General features: G+C 37.3%; 1 protein-coding gene across 1 annotated transcript in view; it reads right to left on the bottom strand.

Moving 5' to 3' along the window:
* Nucleotides 1–2,460: 2,460 nt before the first annotated feature.
* Nucleotides 2,461–26,889, bottom strand: part of ARSJ (arylsulfatase family member J) — an 82,813-nt gene continuing 58,384 nt past the window's right edge. The window contains exon 2 of the mRNA XM_077755042.1: nucleotides 2,461–5,279. Within this exon, the coding sequence (XP_077611168.1) occupies nucleotides 3,875–5,279 (1,405 nt within the window). The 3' untranslated portion in view covers nucleotides 2,461–3,874. The remainder of the gene's footprint in view (nucleotides 5,280–26,889) is intronic.

Below are 26,889 nucleotides of genomic sequence, written 5' to 3' on the forward strand. Positions count from 1 at the left end.
TATGAATAAAATGCTTAAGAAGCTAATCCTGATGCCAAACTCATGTACCTTGGAATATCAGATGCTAAAATATATTAACTGTATATTTAATCAGTGGTCAATGGCACACTGTTTCTCTATTCTTAAGATTTTCAAAAAGGGCCAGGTCAAGAAACTGTAACATTCACTCAATTTTTTGAAAAGTGAGGTAAGAGTATGTAAATATAGATGAAACAGCTCCTTTAGTAGACTGGACAGATGTGGGTGGATGTTTTCACTGGAAAGGCACCACAAGGTTTTGTTGCTTTGCTGCTTTTTTTATTCAAATAAAATGTTTATATCCTTTCTCATCCAGGACACATAGTCATACTCACAACATATTTCCTGACAAAGCTAGTGGGGAGCTTACTTTTTAGTCCAGGACTTTCTTTTGTTCTCCTAATGACCAGAGATTGTTTGTTTTGTTTTTTCTATTTTTGTTTTTTGAGAGACAGAACATGAATGGTGGAGGGGCAGAGAGAGAGGGAGACACAGAATCCGAAGCAGGTTCCAAGGTTCCAAGCTGTCAGCACAGAGCCTGATGCGGGTTCAAACTCATGAACCATGAGATCATGACCTAAACTGAACTTGGATGCTTAACAGACTGAGCCACCCAGGTGTTCCAGGATCAGAGGTTTTAAAGAGTTGCAGTTTACAATTGAAAGAGCCACAGATGGCCCTAGAAATGCAACCTGAGAATCATAGTTTAGGAGAATGACACCTGAAACTAAATACCCAGTATTAACAGAGTTTGAATGATTAGGGCATGAAAGTCAAGTGTACAGTATTTTCCTTCCTGGACATCTTGAAATACCTAGTGATCTGCTGAAAGCATTTTGGAAACATTTTTGTTCACTATTTATAGATGACTATTATATTACACTTTAGCTTCTTAGGGGCAAGACAGACTTCTCTTAAATCACAGCCTACCTAAGCAGCACGTGCAGCAAACAATAGCAACATCCATGAAGCCTTTCTAGATAGAAGACTATGGGCTAATTTATTTTCATTGAGAAAGATATGATCATTAATAGAGAACATAAAATCACATCATATTATGTAATCTTTAGTGGCCTCATGTGAGTTAATTTTCATAATCCTAATTGCCTCTTTATTCCTTTTTCTAGAAGATCCTATGTTTACACTAGCAATTTTCAAAGTTTGTTCCATACTTTGCCTAGTGTTGTGCAGTGTGCTTTTGACAAGACTTTTATGGTGAAATAAATTAGAAAATAATGTATAAAACCTTCCTCATGATAGAGATTTATAAGGCAAACCAGGGTTTTAAGAACTCTTAAGAAAGGCAGCTTTAAAGAGATTTCTTTAACTTTGTTTTACTCAGCATTTCTTGAACTTACCGTCAAAACTTTTCTTTTTTTTCCCTTATATAGTTTATTGTCAAGTTGGTTTACATATAACACCCAGTGCTCATCCCAACAAGTGCCCTCTCAAAACTCTTTACTAATGATAACTATTTTTTGAGTTATAAGACATCACCCATTATCAATCACATCACTATTTGATGTACCACTAAGAAAGGAAAAGAAAACACTGACAATATGCCTTTAATTTCCAAGACCCATTTAAATATATAGTCTATAAAACACAAGTTCAGAAAATGGTTCTTTATCCTACATAAAACAAGGAGACATATACTCTAGAAGTAAAATACTAAAATTATTTTTTATCAATTTTTTTCATTTTCGTCAGTAATTTCAATAACATTCTAAATAATTTTTTTTTGGATTTCCATAAATTATGAAAGGCAGTCCTCTGAATTCTGATATAAATATATTTAGTGGTATGGTGCCATACCAACACACACATTTTGTTATCACAGTTGTAACCTCTTTCTGTAATTTTTGAAGTGTTTACTATGAGACTTAAAGGCCCTTGTATTGGGCAAAGTCACTTTAAAGAAAACTCTAGGGCAGACAGATAGCAGTCCCATCAATCTATGCTCATTGATGATCCATGATAAATTTTATTACAAATCATGGTCTCCTTTTTTTTTTTTTAAGTTTATTTACTTATTTTTGAGAGAGAGAGAGGGAGAGAGCAGGATCAGGGGAGGGGCAGAGAGAGAGGGAGAGACAGAGAATCTCAAGCAGGCTGTGCATGGTCAGCACAGACCCTGATACAGGGCTCAGTACGGGGCTTGAACTCACAAACTGTGAGATCATGCCCTCAGTCGATATCAAGAATCGAGCCTTGGGGCGCCTGGGTGGCTTAGTCGGTTAAGCGTCCGACTTTCGCTTGGGTCATGATCTCGCGGTTCGTGGGTTCGAGCCCCGCGTCGGGCTCTGTGCTGACTGCCAGCTCGGAGCCTGGAGCCTGTTTCAGTCTGTGACTCCCTCTCTCTCTGACCCTCCCCTGCTCACGCTGTCTCTCTCTCTCCTAGAAATAAATAAAACATTAAAAAAAAAAAAAAAGAATCGAGCCTTAACTGACGGAGTCACCCAGGTGCTCCAAGATCATAAATCCTCCTCCTGATATTCACACATATGAGTTCCAAACTAGATTTTTAATTATTCCAGGTAGGATCCATATCTTCATTTGTCTCTATCTCCCCAATGTATCCACTTTGTATAAGAGTAGGATCATTATAAATGTTATTTCTTAACAAAAGAACATTTGTGTCATGAAATAGCCAACTGGAAACATCTCTTATTTGGAAAATCCATATTATTTACTATGGTTGTTAGCAAGTCATACCCTCAATTGCCTATTTGTAAAGATTTTTGTCGTTAAAATGACTAAAAGAATTTTATCTAGAAATTAGATCAGAGGAGCCACACTAAATTTGCTAGTGCCATAAAATAAGTCATTTTAATAGTAAAGACACATAAATAAAGTGTTTATGATAAAAACAATAAAGTTGTCTTTCAACCCTGTACACCACTGAAATAATTCCAAGTGATTTGTAAGGAATATATTCATCTTTTTACATTCAAATAATGGCTGAACCATGATGATTATCATTTTTGCTCAATAATTTTCTTTTTATATTCTACGAATTCACACAGTATTACAGTAATTTATAGTGTTACAGTGCTTGGTAATATTGAAGATATGAAATAAAATTCTTCTAACAGTATATAGAAAATAAAAGTAAAATAATTAAAAGTCATTTGTAGAGCTTTTTTATGAAAACAAAATAATTACTATTTTTTCTGTAAAAATAAATTACATACTTTATGTTGAAACATCATTCTATTAAAGTGTTTAGAAAATAGTTACATTCACGTTCTGGCAGTGTGCTCAAACATTCCTATTTGCCATTCTCTCATGCATGACAGAATGAGGTGCAAGCTGTTGACATGGGAGGAAACAGCTTATTTTCACAGGAAAGGAAATGATACGTGAAATGGAATTAATTTAAAAAACCAGGTATCATAAGGTAGAGACAATAATTCACTAAGAAAAAATATTTTTCAAGGCCTTTCAGGTGATGCAACCTTTGACTGCACTTTATCAAAGGTAGTTTTTAATCATGCTACCTTGTAACTTCCATCAAATTAGCGTGTTCATTGACTGCAGTTTAAAGCATAGTGTTTGGTCAACGGAAGCACAACAGTGGCACTGATTAAGGACCATTTTCATGAAGGAGCAAAAGAAATTAGCATCTCCATTCTCCTCTAAGTGTTATGGCTGGCGAGGGTAGCACCTTTGGCACGAACAGAACCGTTTTCCACGTGGCGACCAGGGGGCAGAAGTCTCTGGAATGGCACAACCTGAAAAAAGGGCTGCTACTTCCGGCAGTGATACTATTGACCCAAATTTGCTGGTCTACCTAGAAAACAGCCAAAAGGCTAAGACGGACCTAAGTTTAACCAGACAGGAAAAAAATGTGTACTTATCTAAGATAATGGCAAACTCCTGAACGACAATTTGGAAATGAACCTGCTTTTGGCTGTTTCTTCTTTTTCTTACTTTTCTTCTGCTTTTTCTCAGCTTTATTTTTGCTTGGCTTCTTTTTCTTGGTTTCCTCTTTATACCACGGTCCCCAGACTCCTCCGTTGAGCCGAGGGTTACTCCTAGGGTCTTTGGGGGGGTACCTGACAGGCACTGCAGTTTTATTGAACTGTGAGAGCCTCCGTAGGAGCTGTTTCACTATTCCAGGATACCTAGTAGACAGATCCACTCTCTCATATGGGTCGGCTGTGATGTTGAAAAGCCATATGCTTTTGCCACTTGACAACGTAATCCGTTCATTGTGCCACCGGTTTGGCCCTAGGTTGCTGAAAGACTGAGGGGGAACCCAGTCGCTGTAGCCAGGGTTTCCTGTAAGCAGTTTCCAGTGCTGCACCCTGATTGCTGACTGGATTGCAGTGTTCCAGATCCCATAGCCCGCTGCCCAGGAGCCATTTTTGGCCTTGGTGTAAATGGGGTCGATGTTGTGCAAAATATCCACCCGCGGTGAACGAAGGCCTTCACTTATGGTTTCCCAGACATCATAGCCATCCAGTTGAATGTCCTCATCAATCTGTCCTTCAGCCAGTGAAATCAGAGTGGGGTACCAGTCAGTGATGTGCACAAGCTCCTTACACACTGTTCCCTTGTTTTTCAGAAGTGGACTATGCACGAAGCCAACAGCCCGGATGCCCCCTTCCCAGTATGTTCCTTTGCTACCTCTGAGAGGCCAGTTACTTCCTCCTGCTGTGGGCTGGCCGCCATTATCTGAAGAGTATATGATAATGCTGTTGTTATAGAAACCATATGTCTTCAGAGCCAGGGTCACATTGTTGATTGCTTCATCTAAGCAGGAAAGCATGGCAGCATACCTCCGCCTATTTATGTTGATAATGGATCTATAATGTTCAAAATACCTGCCAGGAGCTTGCAGTGGTGAGTGAACAGCTTGGTAGGCAATATATAAAAATAGAGGCTTTCTGGGATCATGGGAAGCTAAGATTTGCTGAACTCTTTGAGTGTACATCTGTGTGGAGTATATGCCATTGTCATAGTCCCAGGCAGCATTGTCATTTTCATACAAGTCATAGCCACACATCCCAGGACTGTCACATTTGTAGTGTGTATAGTAATCACCGCTTCCTAAGAGGGAACCAAAAAAGGTGTCAAATCCTCTCTTGGTGGGCATACATTCTTTTTTGTAAAAACCCAAGTGCCATTTTCCAACCATATGTGTTGAATATCCAACCTCCTTCAGCTTCTGAGGTAGGGTTGCATTGTCCAGAGGTAAGCAGTTGGGTTGGGTAGGTCTTATGATAGAATGTTGAAGTCCGGTGTGTATCTGATACCTTGATGAGAGTAAAAAAAATTGTCAGTGCAGGATAAAAGAAGTATTATAAAATTCTTAAACTAAACAATGTTCCTATGAAAAGAAACTTCACCCCTAATAAAATATGACCAATTCAGCAGTTCTACTGTTGATTCAAAAGTCTTACCCTAATTAGTTTCATATTTAATATTTGAAATACATTTGACTCTAACTCAGTACTTTTGAAACTAAGATTTCACCACTTACCTCAAAGTGTTTTTAAAGTTCTAACAGGAGGGGCACCTGGGTGGCTCAGTCCGTTAAGCGCCCGACTTCCGCTCAGGTCATGATCTCATGGTTGTTGGGTTCGAGCCCCGTGTCGGGCTCTGTGCTGACAGCCAGCTCAGAGCCTGGAGCCTGTTTCGGATTCTGTGTCTCCCTCTCTCTCTGACCCTCCCCTGCTCACGCTGTCTCTCTCTCTCAGAAATAAATAAAACATAAAAAAAAAAGAATTTAAAAAATAAAGTTCTAACAGGATTAATCTGAATAAACTTTAATCTCTTCATTAATTATGTAATGTAGAAAGCTAATGTAATAAGGGAAAGGATATAAATGTATAGATGATTATTATTTTTATTATTTATTTTTAAATGTTTTTATTTATTTCTGAGAGAGAGAAAGACAGCGTGAGCAGGGAAGGGTCAGAGAAAGAGGAAGACACAGAATCTGAAACAGGCTNTCAAGCTAATTCTGAAAACACAACCAAAAGGTGTACAAAAGTTTCCTGTTTGATTGTCACAAAAATATTTTATAGTTATTCCCCAGCCTGCTAGATCTCTGTAAAGAAAAAGAGAAGTTTTCTGGCTCACAATACATTATTATTGAAAAACCATCTTAAGGTAATTATTTTAGCTAATTCTAAGGAAGGATTCCACTTTCCTAAAACAGAAGGAAATTATTCCTTTCATGTCCCTTTCTAAAAAAAGTTACATTCACTTACATTGTAGTCTAGGAAAACAAGGTAATCCTTTCTATACATTAAAATTAAGTGAAGATTAATTTCTGGCATTGTTCTTTCCCCGAAGGATATTTTGCCAAGGATTCCCCCCCTCCCCCCGAGAATGGTTATCATCACAAAAGTGTATGAATTTTCACCTGGGTCAAGATGTGCCCATTAGTTCATGACATGTAAAAGTGATTGATTCCATAGTTATTATATAAGTTTAAAAGGACTTTAAAAATAAAAACATACAGAAATTCTGAGAAAACGAAAGTTGTAGAAGGTAAATGTGAAAATATTCTTGGAATCAAGTTACAAAGAGTTAATATTGATATAAAATTAAAAGTTTTTAAAATGGATTTAACGTGAAAGGCCAACATGTCATACATACCTTGGGTGTGTACTTCCATTTATTTAAATCTACAAATGAAACTGTAATGTAACTGAGTTCTTCTGAAGTGTCAATTACAATCACATGCTTTTGGTTTTGTAGGATCCATAGGGATGTTTGGTCACTAAGGCAAAGCAGCATTCACATGGGCCCTGTCTCTCTGTTGATCATTTAGCTGTCAAGGTTTCAAAATTATTACAATTGTGAGAATTTAAAATGTAATCAATTCTCAAAGAAATAAGCATTTCAAAAGCATTTAGCACCAAAGTCAGAGAGTATTGTTACTATCCTTGATTTTGTTAAACACTATTTTATATATATTGTTCTGTTATTTTATTTTAAGTTTGCTTATTTTGAGAGAGAGAGAGAGTGTGCGTGTGGGTGTGAGCAAGCTGGGGAGGTGCAGAGAGAAAGGGAGGGAGAGAGAGAATCCCAAGCAATTCCACACCGTCAGCGCAGAACCCAATGTTGGGCTTGAACTCATGAACCAATCTGTGAGATCATGAGCCAAAACCAAGAGTCAGATGTTTAATGGACTAAACCACTCCAGTGCTGCTCCTTGATAATTTTTGATGATCCAGTTCAAGATCCAAAACATTCATTGTGAAACTATTGATTTTGTGACAAGTACATGATAAATTGGTAACACCTATCATCATAAGCATTAAGTACATTTAAAAACTGAAAAATCTGTATGGCCAAGCATTTTGATGAATTATTAACTAAATAATTCTATGCAGAAAATGTACTTGGCTAGAGCATCTATTCAATTCATTGAATGGCTAACCAATTCAATCTTTCTAATCAAACTGGGAATTTTCTCAGCTAGTACTAAAAGCAAAAGTAATTGAGCCTTTTGAGAAGCAGGAAATACAGAAAATGTTCACACAAAAAGAAGTAGGAAAGAAGAGGTGTGCTTCTTTCAGGAGAGAGTATAGCGTTAGCAAATAAGACAGAAGTCAGAACTATTAATTGTCTGGTTTTTGTTTTCCCCACAGCCTAGAACACTTTTCATATTGGAAAAATATAGAACCAACAACATAAAGATTAGGCAGCAGCTCATAACAGAAGAGATCTTTTCAGGACAGACTCTCATCAAATGAACTCAAGACTCTGGGGCAAAATTGGTGGAGTTTCAGGTAGAATCTGGGGCATGGGTTAGGGGTATAGTCTGGGAGTCAGACAGTCCTGAGTTTGAGTTTGCTCTACTGCCTAATTAGCTGTGTAACTCTGGGCAGCACTTAACTAATCTGATCCTCAGTTTCCTCCTCTGTAAAATAGGGACAATAATACATATTGAGTTGCTATGGCACTGAAGAGAGTATAGAGTCTGGTAAGGGGAGTATGTCGGTAAATGATTGGTTTTGCTATTATTACATCAGAGTTCTGAGTCATATGTTACATATTTGTGTTGTTTCATAATGTATAGGCTTTCTTTCACATGTATTATTGCATTTAGTCCTCACTGTAACAGTCAGAAGTAGGATGCTTTTATGTTAACTTTAAACATTTTTTAAAATGTTTATTTATAGACAAAGAGAGAGACAATCCCAAGTAGGCTCTGCATGGAGCTTGACATTGGGCTCGATCCCAGGAGCTGTGAGACCATCACCTGACCTGAAATGAAGAGTCAGATCCTTGACAGACTGAGCCACCCAGGTGCCCCTTATGTTAATTTTATAGACAAGAGAATAGAGATATAGAGATGACCCCAACTCCTCCAGCCTGCTCCACCAAGCTGTGAAATGGATTCCTGAATGACAGAGTTTAAGCCTGATGATTCTCTTTCTACTCTCTTTCAGAGTTAGTATCAGTACTTCTTGAAAAATCAAGGAGCAGAGGAAAGATGGCATCAGTCTTCAGAAGCAAATCTGTTTTAACTTTCAGATAGGAAGGTTTTTGTAAGCCAAATAGTGAGGTTTATAGTGATCCCAGAAAAAAAATGGAGAATAATTTTGAAGTGGATGACTTGTGAGCATTTAAAACAAGCAAACAAATTAGGTGGAGCCAAAAACGAAGTCTTCTAAGTTAGGTTCATTTTCTTTTTTTAAAAAAAAAATCAGTATTAGGTAAACAGCTTAGGGAAATGATGGGCATTTCAAAAATCTGCTCATGATTCTTTTCGTATAAAATAATGAAAAAATAACTGTATGGTAACATTATATATTCATCAGAGGAATAATAATGTTACACATTCACACCCATCAAGGCATACCGAAAATTTTCATTTACGTCATTTCTCTGGCTTCTATAACTTTGTGTACTATGCAGGGGTAATCCATTTATTACCTTCATCTAATAACAACAAAAACAAAAAACACTTAAACTCAGAGGAATTTAGTGTTATTTAGTGGTTTGCTGGGCTTTACAGCTGTAAGTCGTGAGGTTCTACTTTGGAATCCAGAGGTTTGGCTTTCAAGACTTTTCCATGGTACACAAACAGATTATTGAACAGCTAGGCCTATTTAAAGTTTGGATTAATTCATTTGCCTAATCTTCAGTATTTATTTGTTCAGCTAAGCAATATACTGAGTGTAAAATGTGTGCCAGAGACTAATGTCCTTTAGTCATGGAGGACAGCAATGAATGGTAATAAATTATTTTCTTTCAGGAAGGAGATGGTTGGAATCTAGGGAAGAATCTTTGGCTTGATAGTGATTTTAACTTGGCAACAGCAACTAGGTTGATTATCCATCAGGAAATTCTTCAAAATACACTACAAAATAGTATATTAATTAACGTAACTGATTAATTCATCGAAAACTGCTGATCTGGAAAGTAGTCTCTGGAGCAGTACAACAAGCCTCTTTTTTTGGCTTCAATGCATTGATCATTATTATCCATTGATTATTATAGACCATGATATATCCATATCCATTATCATTCATTATTATTTATGACTTGAATAAAGAAACAGAAGAAATGCTTATTATCTGGGTAGAATAGTTAGCATGATAAGTGGCATAATCAAGATTCAAAGTAACTGAAATGAGCTGGAATGTTGAAACAAAGACAATGATATATAGATCAAAAGTTAAGGAAGGAGTCAAAGAGTGAAGGCAATATGTCAAATGATGCAGAAGCCTGAATGAAGGGGCTCTCACTGGCGAAATCTGGGATAATGTGAGCATCAAAACAAATAGGGATAGTAAAAAATTATACCCACTGGATAAAATAGGAAACCCTGAGTCTATCCTAATAAAAATAAATAAGTAAATAATAAAAGGTTACTATGAAATGGGATAATGGCATAGTCTCACATAATAATTACAAACATGTAATAAAAGAATAACTGTACAGTGAAAGCACCTGATAAACACCATATAAATCAAGCGATTAAAGTTACCATCTCAGTAACTGGGACAAACCAACATCATGTGCCTCCAGATAGGATGCAATGAGAGGAGGATGGAGTAGGTGTGTCAGCCTACAGTGCTTAACCTGCTTCTAGTCGAGTATACAACAGGCAAACCCAAACTGAGGGATATTCTACAAATTAACGGCTGAAAAATATATGGTCAAGATAATGGAAGTCAAAGAAATGGTTCAGGAGAAAATGTTATTTGTGTTGTACTTATGTAGTACTTGACTTTTCTATAAGTATGAGAGTGTTTCAAAATTTAAAAAACTTTAAGGAAATCTAATTGGGATAAATGGAAGGCACTGCATGTTAAGAAACAAACATTTACATGTTCATGATGGATCTGAGATGGTGGGTATATTAGACTATGAATTTGATAAAAAGCAAATGTGTAAAGAACTAAAATGCTAATAAGATCTTACATTATATAAGGGCAGGGTGCCAATTCTAAGAAGTAATAGTCCTACTCTGTGCTAATCAGAACATATCTGGAATAGAGTGTTCAATATTCAAGCATGTTCTCCCCAAATATATGTGTATTTTTTTATTTATAAATGACACACATCCACTACTATACTACCTTATGAACATTATAAAGCATACACAATAGAAATTAAAAAGAAGTAGGTAAAAATAAATAGAATTTCTGGTATTTGTTCTTGTATCCTAATGAATCACCCCGTGTTGCCCTAGCGTGTATGTATTCCAATTTGGAGACCACTGGTACAGAGAGTTGATTGTAAAGAGATGAGAACTGAAACACAGGGATTAATTGGGAGGCTGTTACTGTAGTCTAGGTCAAAGATGATGGTGGCTTGGACTACCACCTAGTGGCAGTGAAAATGGAAGTAAATGGATAAGTCCAATGTATAATAGGACTTGTGGCTATTTTGGTGGCTATTTCTCTATTTTGTTCCAAAGTATACAATTAGGACTAATGGATAACATTACAAAAAGGCAGGTTGCAAAAATAACAACAACAATAAACAAACAAAAAACACAACTAGGAAAGAAAAGAAATGAAAAACAAAATAGACTAGATGATCATCTTGCAGGGATTGTGTAAAAGGCATATATGGATTGGAAAAGGAGTACTAGTTACCTGTAGGGGCTCCTTCTAACTTTAAGAATCCATGGATCAAGAACGATAGGTCAATGTTTCCTCAGAGAATACCCTGCAACCTCAGAGCAGCTTCACAAAAACAAGTTTACAATATCACATACAAGTATTTGATAAGGAAGTTTACACAAAATATCATATATATTTAACATCTTCTTTGAATAGTATAAAGTTACCTTACAAAATAGGTTTTTCACAAAGTATTTCCTGAACGTAATAATCATGATTAAAAAAACTAATTTTGAAATTTAGTCTATTTTTTGTATTACGATCTGGCTACCATGTGAAGAAAATTCTATGTGAACAAGAGAAAACCTAGATTTGATATCAAATCTGTTCAAATAAATAGCCATCATTCTCACTTTCCTGCCAACTTAAAAGACAAAACCTAAGTGGGCCTGTCTGCTTGGCATTAGAATGTGTAAAGACTTCTGTAATCTTTTAAATATTAATTCATATCACTGGGTTCTGGTAGTGGCAGTAGTTTTGAATTCTCTTTTGTCTAGGAAAGCCTAATATAATATTATTGTTTTAATCCAATTACATAGTTAATGTGCCCTTATAAATGTAAAATACTTTATAAGGGTAAAATATGAATCATCACAGTTCCATGCAGACTCTAAAGTGTAGGATTGTTACAGAATACGAAGTTAGCCAATAGTGCAGGAAAAATTGGTATCTTGAAGGGAAGGAACCAGGTATAAGAGACTATAGTTTATGAATCAACTGTCACTTAAATATTTATAAGTTAGAAAAATATAACTAATTTTCCATATTCTACAAGGTATTCCTTTCAAAAAACTCTTTTACCTTCAAGACTGTTATTCTATTTATAGGACTTAATTTTATCTTTTAGTTAATTATATCTTCTGACAAAGGCTGTAAGTAGGAGAGACTTATAACAATTCAATGCCTAGGTTTTCATCTAATGAATGAATAAGTTTCATTGGATATTCATTCATGAGATGAACAAATAGTCATAGTTTAGAATGAATTACTTATTTAACACTCAGTGATTGAGAGCAATGATTCCTGCTCTTAAGGAACTCAGTCAGTGAGGCTTCTTGCTCACTGGTAGACCTTCATGATAGACCCCAACAGTTAAAACCATAAATAGACAACACTGCTTTAACTCACACTCTAACTAAAACCCATTGTGCTTATTTCCTATCACACTTTTTTGAGGCATTGATGCAGGTGTTTTGCAATGAATGGAACATTCCAACTGCCAGGCTAGAAAAGCCTTGATGGCAGTGGAATGCCTAGAAGACCACACATTCCCTTCCCCACCCATGTTCCTGGGCTGAACACATAGCAAACCCCATCCATGATCACGTACTCTCTCCCTGCTCTTTTGCATGTGCCCCCACCCCCATTCTCTCCCTATAAGACTTGGGGTATCCATATTGCCAGTGGAAGGGTTGGTTGTTGAGGCTTGAGCCTGCCACCTCCCCCAGCTGCCTGCACCCAAAATACATTTCTCTCCTCTTTTCCAAACCCTCTCTTGAATTACTGGATCCTCTTGTGATGAGTTTATCTGAGTTTGATGGGCATCAGTGTTGACAAATACAGTGAGGAGCTCTGCTTTCGATGTGTTGGGATTCTTCAGGGTGGAGCAGTTGTCTGTGGCCTCTCTTCAGGGCTTCCCCTTTGTTTTCTGAGTTAGAGGCTCTGATAGATCTTTAGGTAACAAGTCTAGTGTCTGATACAGACAACAATTAGAGGATTATTGTGACAAGGGGTAAATACTACAGCAAAGACAACCAGAGCATTCTCTGAGTACTCATAGTAGGGCCAAGAAATGCTCTCAGAGGGGGACATGTTTGATCTGAGTGAATTCATGGGGTCTCTATGTGAATGTGGGGGAATGGCAGATATTTGAAACACTAGGAACAATATGGACAAAACAGGGAGTCACAAGGGAACACGCATCTAATCTGAGGTGATTCTTGAGGGAAGAGGCACCATCCAGGTGAAGAGTTGAAGGGAAGGCAAAGAGTATTTCAGTAAGAGGAGCAGCATGTTCAAATGCACAAAGGGAGAGAATTTGGCCCTCTGTGAATCAAGAGTTCAGAATATGAGAACAGAGATTCAGACACATCTTGATGGAAGATGAGACAACAGAGGCAAATAGGTGCAAGTTACAGAGAGCTGTATTACAGCACACAGCTGTACAAAGGTTTTGTACTTAATGTGAGGCTCACAGAAAACCAAAGAAATACTTCTGAAAAGAGTATTACATAATAGAAGTTTGCATTAGAAAAATCACTCTGGTTGTAGTGTGAAGGGTAGATTGGAGTGAAACATGACAAAGTCAGGGAGGTTTGCCCTAGTGTAAGAGATGAATGCTGACAATTGAAATGGTGATGAGTGACAGTAAGGGTGAGAAGAGGACTCTAAGGAGGCACATCTGAGAGGGCTGCAGACTCTGGGGAATGTGGGAGAGGGGATGTTAAAAGTGAGCCCCAAGTGTCTAGTCTAGGCAGTGGAGTGAAAGGAGTTTTCTTGCACTAAGTTAAGAAATCTAAGAACAGGAATGAATGGAAAGATGATGAGTTCTCTTCTGTGTTTAGTTGGAAGCACCTATAAGATAGGTGGATGAAATTACTCGAAGATTTGAGACTAAGTAACGTATAGATGGTGGTGAGTCCATGGGAGCACATGACACCATTTAAAGACAAGATGGGACTGGGGCACCTGGGTGGCTCACTCAGTTAAGCGTCAGACTTCAGCTCAGGTCATGATTTCACAGTTTGTGAGTTCGAGCCCTGTGTCGGGCTCTCTGCTGCCAGCTTAGAGCTTGGAGCCTGCTTCAGATTCTGTGTCTCCCTCCCTCTCTGCCCCTTCCAGGCTCATGCTCTGCCTTTCTCTCTCTCAAAAATAAATAAACATTAAACATATTAAAAAAAAAAAAAGACAAGATGGGACAGGACACCTGGCTGACTCAGTCAGTTAAGCATTCTACTCTTGGTTTTTGCTCAGGTCATGATCTCATGGTTCATGGATTCAAGACCCATATCAGGCTCTGAGTTGACAGTGTGGCACAGAGCCTGCTTTGGATTCTCCCTCTTTCTCTTGCTCTCCCTCTCCTTCTCTCTGCCCTTCCCTCACTCACAAGCACATGTGCTGTCTCTGTCTCTCAAAATAAATAAATAAACTTAAAAAAAAAAAAAGACAAGATGGGGACTTAGGTTCAAAGATAGAGCCCAGGAAATGGCATTATTCAGAAGAAAAACAAGGAGCACAGGGAGTTTGAGATGAAAACTCAAACACAGCTACTGTGTGCACTAGAGTAGTAAAAGGCAGTTTTAGAGTTGATTGTAACACATACTGTACAGAAGCCAAGAAAGGTGAGAATTGAAAAGTATCAACAAAACTTGGGAATAAATGTGTATGACCTTGTAGGGGCCAAGGGCAGGCTGCCCCCAAGATGGTCCACTTTGGCATGAAGATTATTTTGAGTTAAACATAGCAGATTCAGAAAAAGCTCTTTACCTCCCCCGCAACTCCCTGGCTGTACCAGGAAGAGAGCTATTAACATAGGTTCTTTTTTACCTAAGAAACTTAACTGCGTAATAGGACAACCTTTGTTTCCCAAACATCTCCCCTCTCCTTCCTACTAATAGACTTCCCTTCCTTTGTATCCCCTAAGACTTACTCCTTTTCTTGTCTCAAATAAACCTCACATTGTCTGACTGTCTTTGTAAGGTCATGTCTGTGTGGATCCCTATAAGCTAAGTTTGATTTTCTCCTGTTAGTCTGTCTCCTATCAATTTGATTCTTAGTCTAGATAGAAGGATCTTGGAGGCCAAAGAAAATTCTTTCTCCCTAACAACTTGTTAAACCATATTTTAGTAAAAATCCAAATTTTAGTTAGTTGAGTCCTGAATGGAAAGTGAAAACTGTGAAAATATTAATTTTCTACTAAGTTAGAGCCAGGAGGCTAGAAGCAGGAGCTATATCACTCAACATCAATTACAGGAAGAATTGTCAATTACAGACCCCATCAAAAGAATCTTCAACAGGTAAGAACGAACAATTATAGGTCCCAACAGGAAAAGATGTATACTGCATCTTCTAGAAGAAATTGAGGACCCCTGCAGCTCAGCCAATGAAAAACCATCATTACTCTGAACTCTTGTTTTTTCTCCAATGGACCTTAGTTCAAAACAACCCCTCTCCCCCACAACTTCCTCCTTTTCCATAAAATAGTTTTCTTCTTTGTCTGTTGGACTTGCCTATGGCTTTGCTGTACCTTGCATGTCCTGAATTATAATTCTCTACCATTCCTGAAGAAACCCATTTTGTTGGTAAAATAACTGCCTTTTTTTTCGTTAGGTTGACAATATGTATACATCTATAGATGGTGAGTATAAACTATTTCATAATATATAGATGGAAAAAGAAAAAAAAAGAATATGGTGAGTCTCCAAATGCTGATGTGGAGAAATGCTTATGATGTATTATTGAGTAAAAGAACATTTGGCTATGCCAGGGTACCTATTGTATTATTACATTTTTATAACAAAAACATGTATCAATTCCCCAAAGGCAGGGACTGTTCACTGCTGTTCTGTATCACCTAAAACAATACCTGGCTTGGGGTGCCTGGGTGGCTCAGTCAGTTAAGTGTCCGACTTCAGCTCAGGTCATGATCTCATGGTTTGTGAGTTTGAGCTCCATGTCAGGCTCTGTGCTGACAGCTCAGAATCTGGAGCCTCCTTCAAATTCTGTTTCTCCCCCTCTCTCTGCCTCTCCCATGCTCATGCTCTGTCTCTCTCTGTCTCTCAATAATAAATACATGTTAAAAAAAACAATACCTGGCTCATAATATGACATCAATGAATGTTTGTTGAATGAATAAATGAATAGAATGAATGTGTATTCATAGAAAGAGAATGAAAAAGAAAAAAAAAGTAAAGATATACACCAAAGAGTTAGACATCATTATTTCCAGGGAGATAATAATAATTGTGAGAGAAGAGGAAGCTTTCATTTCCTGATATATAAATTTATATATAATTTATATATTTTATATAAATACCATTTAAATTTTCTATATATTATATAAAATACTGTAAATGAAACTTAGATGAATGGGTGTGAAAAGATTAGCTTGCTCTACTCAGACTAATTACATATGGCACTATGTTTAAAATAAAAACAGAAATCTAAATTCCAAATAAAGAACACATTGATCTCATCAAAGAGTGTTCTTCTATTAGGATCATCTACTCAGGGGGCCACATTTAGATCAGAAGAAAGCAGATGGAATGAACTAAATGAATTATGTAAGTATCCCTTAAAAGCTAGAGAAAACGCTCCCTTTAACCAAAAATAAATAAATCAATAAATAACATGTCAAGTAACTTAAAATTCCTGGCTTTGAATGGTCTTTCCTTGTCACCAGAGCCTGCTGTTCATTCCTTCAATTGCCTTGTTCATCCACAATATGTTAACATTTACAACATCAAAGATGTTGCTACACTGAATACAGTTGTCCTGGTCTCATTTAGAAACATGGCTGCAAATCACATGTTTAGTGACTTCTTTCTGGAAATTTCCCTTTAAGTCTTGAAATTGATGAAAGAATGAACGCTTGAGGTCATATTGCCCCAGGCACGGCTGGGCTGACCAAGGAACCCATAAGAATGCAACTCTACTAGCTCACAGGTGCGAATCAGCACTACCCTAGGGATACAATCACCAGATGTACCTAATTAAAAGAGTAAAGATATTTTTCAGATTTCAGGTCTCTTGGGATGGAAAAGATCTCCAGGGAATGAGACAGAGCGGCACCAGAGCACCTACTAGCATGACCTCATGGGCCTTCGTTCAATAGTGTCCACCTTCTCAGAGACCCCTGTGTTGGGAGCCATTCTGAACTCACAAGTTGAGAAAACTCCTTGTGAGGTTAAGACAGGTTTGCAAGGCCTCCTGCTGTCAGATGATGACTGATATCCACCCCCACTCAATTGTTTCTGCTTGAGCACCAACCCCCAAGGCACCTTGTTGATTGATATTGGGAGTAACTTGTCCCCTTATTCTAGCCCTGGTCTGATGATTGCACCTTGTGAAGGAACTTATTGTGGGAACTTCTTCTCTTGTGAATATGGGAGCAGACATCGTGTCTCTGGCAGGTCCTGTTTTCCTTGATACTTCCCTTGAGCTATAAACAGGCTAATGGTCCTTACTCATAAAAGATTGACCTTTACATGTACAATTCTGTTTCTACCATTGCATTAGTCCAAGAGGTTCATACAGCTCAACATGTAAATCAACTAACCAGAAATGTTTCTCATTCCCTAGCTATTCAAGAAATCATAGACAAAAAGCTAGACACAAAGGTAAATGCACTCGAAGAGGCTATTCTATGTATTGTAAATAAGCTAAACTCTTTAAAGGTATGGTTGGCTCTCCAGTGCCATAAGGAATATAACTGGACAATTAAGTCTGACCCGGAGACAAAGAGCCTAATTTAGAGGTAAGGAACAGATAAGGGCAGAACATAAGTTATTACATATACCTTTGCTAACTGGTGATGTATAGCAGTCCCTTCCTTAAGGCCTTCATTCCACAAACACCTTACCTTACACTGGCAGCTGTGATGAGGATGGATAAGAGTAGTTAAAACATAAAACCAAATACAAAGGCTGACACATTTAAGGTCCCCATGGCTTTTATGCATTCAGCATCAAATCCAAAAGTTATTAACCAGCTCAAATACCTTCTTCCTCTTGTGTGCCAGACAGAATGACTCCTAGCCCATCTTAACCTATGACTTAATCTTAGTGTTATTGACTTAAACAAATGTGTATGTTATCCTGTTTTTTCACTAAGAACACCATCATTTTCTTAGTTGTAAGATTTACTTAACCTTACTATAATTGGGGTAGTTCTGAAAGAATACTTCTGTAAAACCTGTTTCTGTATACTTTCTAAAGCATCTTATCACAGAAAATTATCCATTGTAAAAATTCCATTTTCTGATGTCATGTTATCGTTTGACCTATAAAGACACCAAAACCGACAGGACAGAGATGCCTGCCTTGTGATCAGAAAGAATCTCGGGGCTCTCTCACTTTCTCTTGCTGACACCATCCATCCTTCAGGGACCCCTCAACTGGCTGGAGCTGGACTCCAGCACCCCTTCCCCAGATTTTGCCCTTAAAACCCCTCACCTGCAAACTATCAGGGAGTTTGTGACTTCAGAGTATTAGCTCCTCATTCTCCTGGAGGCAGCACACCAAAATTGCCTCTCTTTACTGCAAAAGGTGGATATTAGTTTTTATTGGCTTGCTGCATATTAGGTAGATGAACTTTTGTTTGCTTCAGTTACAGTCTCGTCTATAGTGTATGTGAATTCTTGGTAGTTTCCACCAAAAGGTCAATTTAGTTTCCAGCCAGAGGGTCTTCTCCCTGAATCTTTTTTTCCATGCTGTCTTTCCCTTTGGAATTATTCCTTTGGAAGACCCATACTTTCTACTCCCTTAAAAAAAAGATTTAATACATAAATAAAAGATGACCAAACATCTGTCTAAATGAACATTCACTTATATAATTAGTATGTTCCTTTTCTGTAAAATTATTTACATAATAAAATTTAAGAGGGAACTCCAAAAGTTTATTTACAATTATTTAGTTAAAAAAATTTTGGAGGCACCTGGGAGGCTCAGTTGGTTAAGCGTCCGACTTCAGCTCAGGTCATGATCTCGTGGTCTGTGAGTTTGAACCCCGCATCAGGCTCTGTGCTGACAGCTCAGAGCCTGGAGTTTGCTTTGGATTCTGTGTCTCCTTCTCTCTCTCTGTCCCTCCCTTGCTCCTGCTCTATGTCTCTCAAAAATAAACATTAAAAAAAACTTAACACTTACTCATTTTTGAGAGTGAGAGAAACAGAGTATGAGTGGGGGAGGGGCAGAGAGAGGGGGAGACACAGAATAAGAAGCAGGCTCCAGGCTCTGAGCTGTCAGCACATAGCCTGACCAGGGCGTGAACTCGGGGACCAGGAGACCATGACCTGAGCTAAAGTTGGACGCTTAACTGACTAAGCCACCCAGGTGCCTCTACAATTATTTAATTTATAGAGACTATTTTAAAGTCACATATATTTCACAAAGCACAGTGTAACCATACTGTGAAAATAAAATTTTCTATTTCTTTTTGCTATTCTCTTTACTACCACAGAGTATTATTAAGTCTATTTTTTTAATGTGCAAGTTTTAGTCTCTATTCTAAACAGAAAATGCATGTAAAAGTATGGACCAGAGATTTATTAAATGTTGAACCACATTTTATGTTACCAACTTTGCCCTAGAGTTAGGTTGTGTTAGGGAAAATACCCTTAACTAATATCTTTTGATACTAGAATTCTCAAAGTAAGATATAGATTCCTTAGAAAAAATTTAAATCCTTTCAATTATTTTGAAAATATCTTTTACTTTCCTCTGTATGCATTAGTCTATCATTGTTATTCCTCTAGAAATAGGACTGCCATATTCAAGTCCCGCTTTTTTCTTTTGTAGTTCTAACTTTGAAGAGAGAAAAATTATGAAGAGTTTGACATTTATGTTCACCACGTGGCTTTTCTAGGAATTAGCTCAAAAAAAAGTGGTAATTTCTTGCATTCTTAACCAAAATTACTTCCTCTTAGCTGTGGTTAGGCATTATCTTTCCAATAATTGATTATCTTTGAACCCGAAATTACCCACACATAGGTGAAAGTACTTCATGTTAAACTTATGTGGAACTCATCGGTGCCTTAGCTGCAAGCCAGGTGAAAATAAACTGAAAGTAAAGATGGCTTAGCAGGGAATAGATAATTGTTATATAATATAATTGTTGGGGAATGTGATCAAAAAGACATTCTGCCTATTGACTTGTGAGCTGGACTGGGCACTGGGAGGCTCCTCACACCCTCCCCTGTCTCGAGAATGTGGGTTCCATTTGCCTTTCATGCCTAGAGGATGCTTCAAGGACAGAGCTTTGAGATGGTGATGTGATGTTGAAAACACCTGCTAGGTATATATGTTATATATAGGTGACTGAAGCCCTTTAGGACCTCTTCATAAGCTTTTAAGATTTGGAGGGCTGGTGTGGGGATCCATTCATCTTGTTGTCACCCAAGACAAACCTTTTAGGTAAGTTCCTAAAATGTCACTACCGTTAAAAATGTCACCAAATTAAAAAAAAAAAAGGTCAAGTACAAACTTGGAGTGGATGATTTTTTCCTAGGTCTTCCTCTGTTCTCCATGGACAGGGCTGGTCTTGATTATACCAGCAAATCTACAGAGAGGGTTGTGAACTTAATTCTTCAAAGCCACTAGGTTTACTAACACTTTGAGTTGATTAGCATTATTTTTAAAGGATGTTTATAATTCTATGTTACAAAGCAGTTTCAACTAAAGAAAAGGACAATTATTGATTAAAAGCTCCATAAATTGGTATGACCAAATTCTCAAGGCTGGAGCCACACATTTTCATGCAGTCACTATTAGACTTAGAATTTAGAACCAACTGTAATGTATTAGATAATTTTTTCCCTAAAAGCTGAATTCATGGACTTCTGTCTGTGACTTTGCCCTTTTATTGGTTTCTCTCTAAATTCTAACACTGATTACTATTGATTCTGTCCCAAATACAGATATTAAGATATATTGAGTAGCTTAGGATTTATTATTAAAATGGCAGTGTTAATAAGCAATTAGTGCAAGTAAGGATGTGGAATTGATATTGTATGTTCTAGAGGGTTGAACTTTATACATAGCTTTAAATGAGATTAAGAAAATTAGCAAATTAAAATGGACCCCGTGCCCTGATAATTATTATAAATACTCTTTCGTCTACCATATGTATAACAGGATGGTTATAACAGCTGTCTTAATTTTAAAGTTTATTTTATTTATTTTGAGAGAGGGAAAGTGTGCACGTACAGGTTCACAAGAGCAGGTGGGGGAGGGGCAGAATGAGAAGGTGAGAAAGAATCCCAAACTGTCCCCTCTCTGTCAGCATACAACCCAATGAGAGGTTCAATCCCATGAACCGTGGGATCATGACCTGAGCCAAAACCAAGAGTCCAAGAGTTGGATACTTAAGCAACTGAGCCACCCAGTCACCCCTGTTGCTGTCTTAATTTTATATGATATTGTAATTCCTTTCATTCAACTTTCTCCTTTATTTAGAAAAATGCTCAGAATATTTGTCTTATTATTTTTAAGCTTTAGTCTGTTTGAATATTTAATAGTGATAATAAAAATAATTTTTAAAACTAGAGGATAAAAGGAAAAATAAATATACTCTGAAGATCTCTAATAGATAAAACCTATTGCCTTGAAATATACTCCAGGGAAGGAGATTCTCCCTACTCTGGCTTATAATCAGAACACCTTTATCACAGTTATCCATCATCCCTCTTGCTACATGTGCTAGTCAGCCCTCTATTTTTTTTTTCCAAGAAAGTTATCCAAAAGTTACAAGTGGAAAGTAATCATTACACAGGCAAATTATTTTACTCAGGAGAGGGCTCACTGCCTACAGACTAAATAAGGGCACTAACTAGAAAGTTCACAGTATTTATTTCACACGTGATCTGGCCATAATCCTCTTTATTTTCTCCAAAAGGTTTGCCCTGGTGGTCAGGATTGGGTCTACAGCCCAAGGTCTCATACCCATTTCCTGGGTAGTAAGTGGGAGAATGTGTACTTTATATTTGTTAGAAATCAGGTTGGTGGAGGGATTAGTAGATGCCATATTTTACCTTTGGACATTCTGCCCAATGACTTGACATCATAGGATGTTTCCTAGGATGTACTGTGGAAACAATCCAGCCTATGTGGTGGTCCTGAGAAAAGCCTACAATTTTAGGAATCACAATGGCTAGATTTGAAATCCTCCTCCTTACTGGCTGTATCACCTTGACCCAACCACTTAACCTGAACCTCAATCTTCTCATTTGTAAAACAGATACTAATAATAGCAATGCATCAACTCCAAAGGATTCCCCTCTCCACATTTTGGTTAGGACTAAATGAAATAAAATACTTAAAACATACTGTAAACTGTAAAATTTTATACAAATGTGAGTTATACCAATTATTATGACACCTTGTCTCTTGTGCCCTTCCTTTGCATCACCTCTTCAACTCCATATCCTCTTCCTCCTATTGTGTACAAGTGATGAAACCAAAACCAAACCATAGCCAATATGTGATTCCATTGCTTAGAACTAATGAACTGGTCTCTTGCCCATTCTTTTTCTTCCTGGCAGTCAGACTGGAATATCCAATTATCAAACTGAAGTTTTGCCCATGGAGTTGCTTACCCCCCACTCCCCCACATCTTTAAGTAAAATACTTTAAAAAAATGTGTCTATGAGGAATGCAAAAAAAATAAATAAACCAATTCACACTTCTCTATAGGGAGGTCCAATTACTTGCAATTACTTAGCCTTATTTTTATGAAATGAGTATTCTGAATGGAGTCAGTTGTGACAAGGATGAGTGTTGGGTCTATAAGAATATTTATGGTATGCTGAGTTGTAATGACTTATAAACAAAAACCAACTGATCTATTAGTTGTCTGAGTCATAATTTTCAGTATTATTTTACTATATGAACCTTGATATATTTCAGAAGTAGAGATAAACTTATTCCCCAAAATTCTCTTGAGTGCTTTAATATTATTAATATTTATTTTATCTATCAGAGAGAAGATTTGATAGATAAATCTCAGCTGGGATATACTACCCAATTTTTTCTTATTTTTTATTCATACCATAACTCATACTATAACTCGTTCTAGCATATTATACAAATGTTGCATGTATGACCTTGAGAAAGCATACCCATTATTAAGCATAGTTTTCTCAGCTGGCTCTAGTCTGGAAAGCTCCCAGAAAGTGCCCTTAAGCTTTGCTGCACTAAAAATTCTTCTTTATGGCACTGCTTCTACTAGTACTCACCACTCCTTTCCTGTGCCATCAAGAGGAATTATATGTCCTCTTGCTATACTTTGCCTGAAAACTCCTCTAAAATTTTGTTTTATAATATCCCAAACCATTATCCCTATGTTCTTGAGATTTTGCAATCCTAGAGAGTTATGTAAATCCCAAAAAGCCAACTGTCTTCCTACTACTAAGAAGTCCTTCCTACTACTAGGATCCCAAACACAGATTCCTAGAATTAGTTAAGGTGTTTTTATTAGCAATATAAGGGAAATATAAAGGAAAGTGCACAGAAAAGCGCAGTGATTAGCTAAAAATTATGTTCAGAAGCTGTGTTAATGTGGTTCTTTGATGTCATATTCAGAAAAATATTATATTAGAAATGAGTTACCAAAAATAGATCATTCTATTTCAATAAGCAATGTAATTGGAGGCATAGTAATATGAAGGGATTAATAAGTGATTTTGGCTTACTAAAGGAGAGTTATATTATCTCCCTTTGTAATTTTCCAATGTATTATTAGTGTTCACTATGTCATATGCTTACCAGTAACTTTGAAATTCTATTACTTGTCCTTGTCATTAGATTTATTTCACTTTGAATTTACTATCCTGTGAAACAATAGAGCTGAGTAGTAACATGAAAAATTCATTTCAAAGGTTCTCTAAGTCTGTTTCCTTATTTGCATAAAATGAAGTTGTTAATACTAGCACCTTCATCAATGAGTTATCAAGACGATTAAATGAGTTAATAGATCTTAAGGGTTTGGAACAGTGGCTAAGAAACAGAAGCACAATGGAAAAAATTACAGAGTGCAATGAGGTTATTAGAATTTTGCCAGATTTAATACATTTTTCCAACCAATTAGTTGTCAGATCTCACCTAACATAATAAGTAAGCCTCCCTAAGAGACTACCATTTGTCAAATTTTTGTGTAGTATCAAAGAATACCCATATTTATTTAAAAACACTACTTAAATACATCTCCTTTTCCCAACTATATGCCTCCATGAAGCTAATTTTCTTCATATACTTCAATAGTAATAATGTACACCAATGACAATCTAGTTATCTTCCATTAAGCTAGCTATTAAAGAGATTAGCAAAAGTAAAAAATAATGCTAATCTTCTCATTATTATTTTTTTTGGGAGAATATAGTTCAATAGTCCCTCCTGATCTGCAGTTTTGCTTTCTGTGGTTTCACTTACTCAAAATCAGCCAATGTCTGATCTTCTTGACGTATTGTCAGGTCAATAATTGCAGCCTGACACTATACTGGAATGCCTACATCATTCACCTCACTTCATGCTGTCACAGAGGCATTTTAGCATCTCACATTAGGAGATGTGGAAAGAAACCATATTCTGAGGAAAGAGACCATATTCACATAACATTTTTATAGCATATTGTTATGTGTTTTATTCTATTATTAGTTATTGTTAATCTCTTACAGTGCCTAACTTTTTAAATGTTTCTTTATTTAGAAACATTAGAGAGAGAGAGAGAAAACACAAGTGGGGGAGGGGCAGAGAGAGAGAGAGCGAGACACAGAATCCAAAGCAGGCTCGAGGCTCTGAGCTGTCAGCCCAAAGCCCCATGTGGGGCTGGAATTCCAGAACCGTGAGATTATGTCCTGAGCTGAAATCAGACGCTTAATCGACCTAGCCACTCAGGCACCCCTTAGAGTGCCTAATTTTTAAACTTTATCATAGGTATGTATATGTAGGAAACATAGCATGTATAGGGTTTGAGACTTTCTCCAGTTTCACGTAACCACTGGGGGTCTTGGATCATATCCCCTGCGGGTAGGGGGTACTACTGTCCTCTTTATGTTAACATGTAATTGGTTTGTTATTATTTTTAAATGAATTAATAAGGAAATATTTTTTTAATTCTGTTTTAGTTTCTATTATGATAAAAAAAACCAACAGTTCTAACTCCTATAAAAAAAGCTTTTTTTAGATCTTAGTGATTTTTAAGAGTGCAAGCAGGTCCTGAGGCCAAAAAGTTTGAGAAACACTGATGTCCTAAAATTCCTTATTCTATTGTTAAAAACTTCTGCACAGACACATCCATCGTTAGCAAAGCTAAATAACAAATATTTTTATGAAGCAATATTTTGTAATAAAAAAGAACCTGAGATTAGGTGTAACATTTCCAATACTGAATCCATTATTTACTCTGTAGCAAGATGAAACAAATTATTTTTTAGTAAGCCGACCCTGGCAAAATGTACATTACTGGTGATAATTTTCCATGTTGCTTCCTTCAGCTTCTAGAGTAGCTGGCTTTGGTTTTTAGAAAAAGTTAAAAATAAATACCCTAAAAAGGAATATTTTTTACATTTAGGTTGCGCTGAAGCTGAGAGACCTATCACCTGAACTAGAACATGAGATTCAGCTGAGACCAAAGGCTGTAGAAAGAGGTGACCATGAGACCTGAGCTCTTGGTAAATTAACAGAAGTCCTTGGAAGACTACTGGACTTCAGAAAGAGGTAGGTTAGAAGTTGAAATTTGTATGTGAAATTGCAAAGGAAAGTGAAGAGTTGAGTGATCACAAATTGGCAGTACCTTAGATAAGTCAATTCTGTATCTACATCTGCTTCTGCAAAATGGAACAATAATACTTCCCACACAGGGCTATTAAACAGATTAAAATGTGTTAATGCAAGTGAAATATCTATATTGATCTATATTGATGAACTATAATGTGCCAAACAAATGGTTACCTTTCACATTGTTAAAATAACTAGTGGAGCGCTGGACTTGTAGTGAGACACATGGCCTTTGGGTCATTTCCCATCATTTGGATCCATCACTCACTCCTCCTAAACCTAACTCATCGGTATGAGGTGGAAGGGCATGTCTGAGGTTTGTGGACTTTGGGAAGGGGTAGTTTGTGAGGTGGAGAGCCAGTGTAACAGCAGAAACCTTTTGCTATACAACATGACCCTGCATTTTCAGAAAAGTCAGTCATGCCTCAGAAAAGCATTGAGGATCTTGTGGAGACAGGAGAAAGGCAGAGATTCATGGTTCAATGTGACAAAGAGAGGAATCTAGAATATGGGCAGATGCTGAGAGAGGCAAGGAAAGAATGCGAATGGCTTTCTTTAGCCCTGACTATGGAAGTGAGCTGTGGATTGTAGTTAACTAAATCTCTACCCATCTACAATAGTCACAATCATACACTTGCTTTCTCTTCAGGTTGTTGTGAAAGTTAAATAAGATAATATGTATAAATTCCCTCTTTATTACTTTTTATGTTTATTTCTGAGAGGCGGGGAGAGGCAGAGAGAGACGGAGATGCAGAATCTAAAGCAGGCTCCAGGGTCTGAGCTGTCAGCACAGAGTCCAATATGGGGATCGAACCCAAGAACTCTGAGATCATGACCTGAGCTGAAATTGGATGCTTAACTGACTGAGCCACACAGGTGCCACTAAATTTCCTCTTTAAAGAATGAAATATTATGAAATTTTAGTTATCATTATTTAGTAACAGGAGCAAGATGGTCCTGTAGATCCCTCCCATAGAGATAATCTGGGTATTGAAATAGCTTCATATCCATGTTGCTACACATGGCCAGATTTCATTGTTATGCTGAGCGAAATAAGTCAGGCAGAGAAGGACAAATATCATATGTTTGCACGTATAGGAGGATTAGGAGGAACTTGACGGAGGAACAAGGGGGAGAAGAAGGGCGGAAATGGTGGGGGAAAGGGAGAGAAGCAAACCATGAGAGACTCTTGAATGCTGACAAAAACTGAGGACTGATGGATGTGGGGGGAGGGGGGGAGGGGCATGGAGGAGGACACTTGTGGGGATGAGCACTGAGTGTTA

This window comes from Crocuta crocuta, unplaced genomic scaffold (genome assembly GCF_008692635.1).
Source record: "Crocuta crocuta isolate KB4526 unplaced genomic scaffold, BGI_CrCroc_1.0 scaffold52, whole genome shotgun sequence".
In the NCBI taxonomy this organism is placed as follows: domain Eukaryota; kingdom Metazoa; phylum Chordata; class Mammalia; order Carnivora; family Hyaenidae; genus Crocuta; species Crocuta crocuta.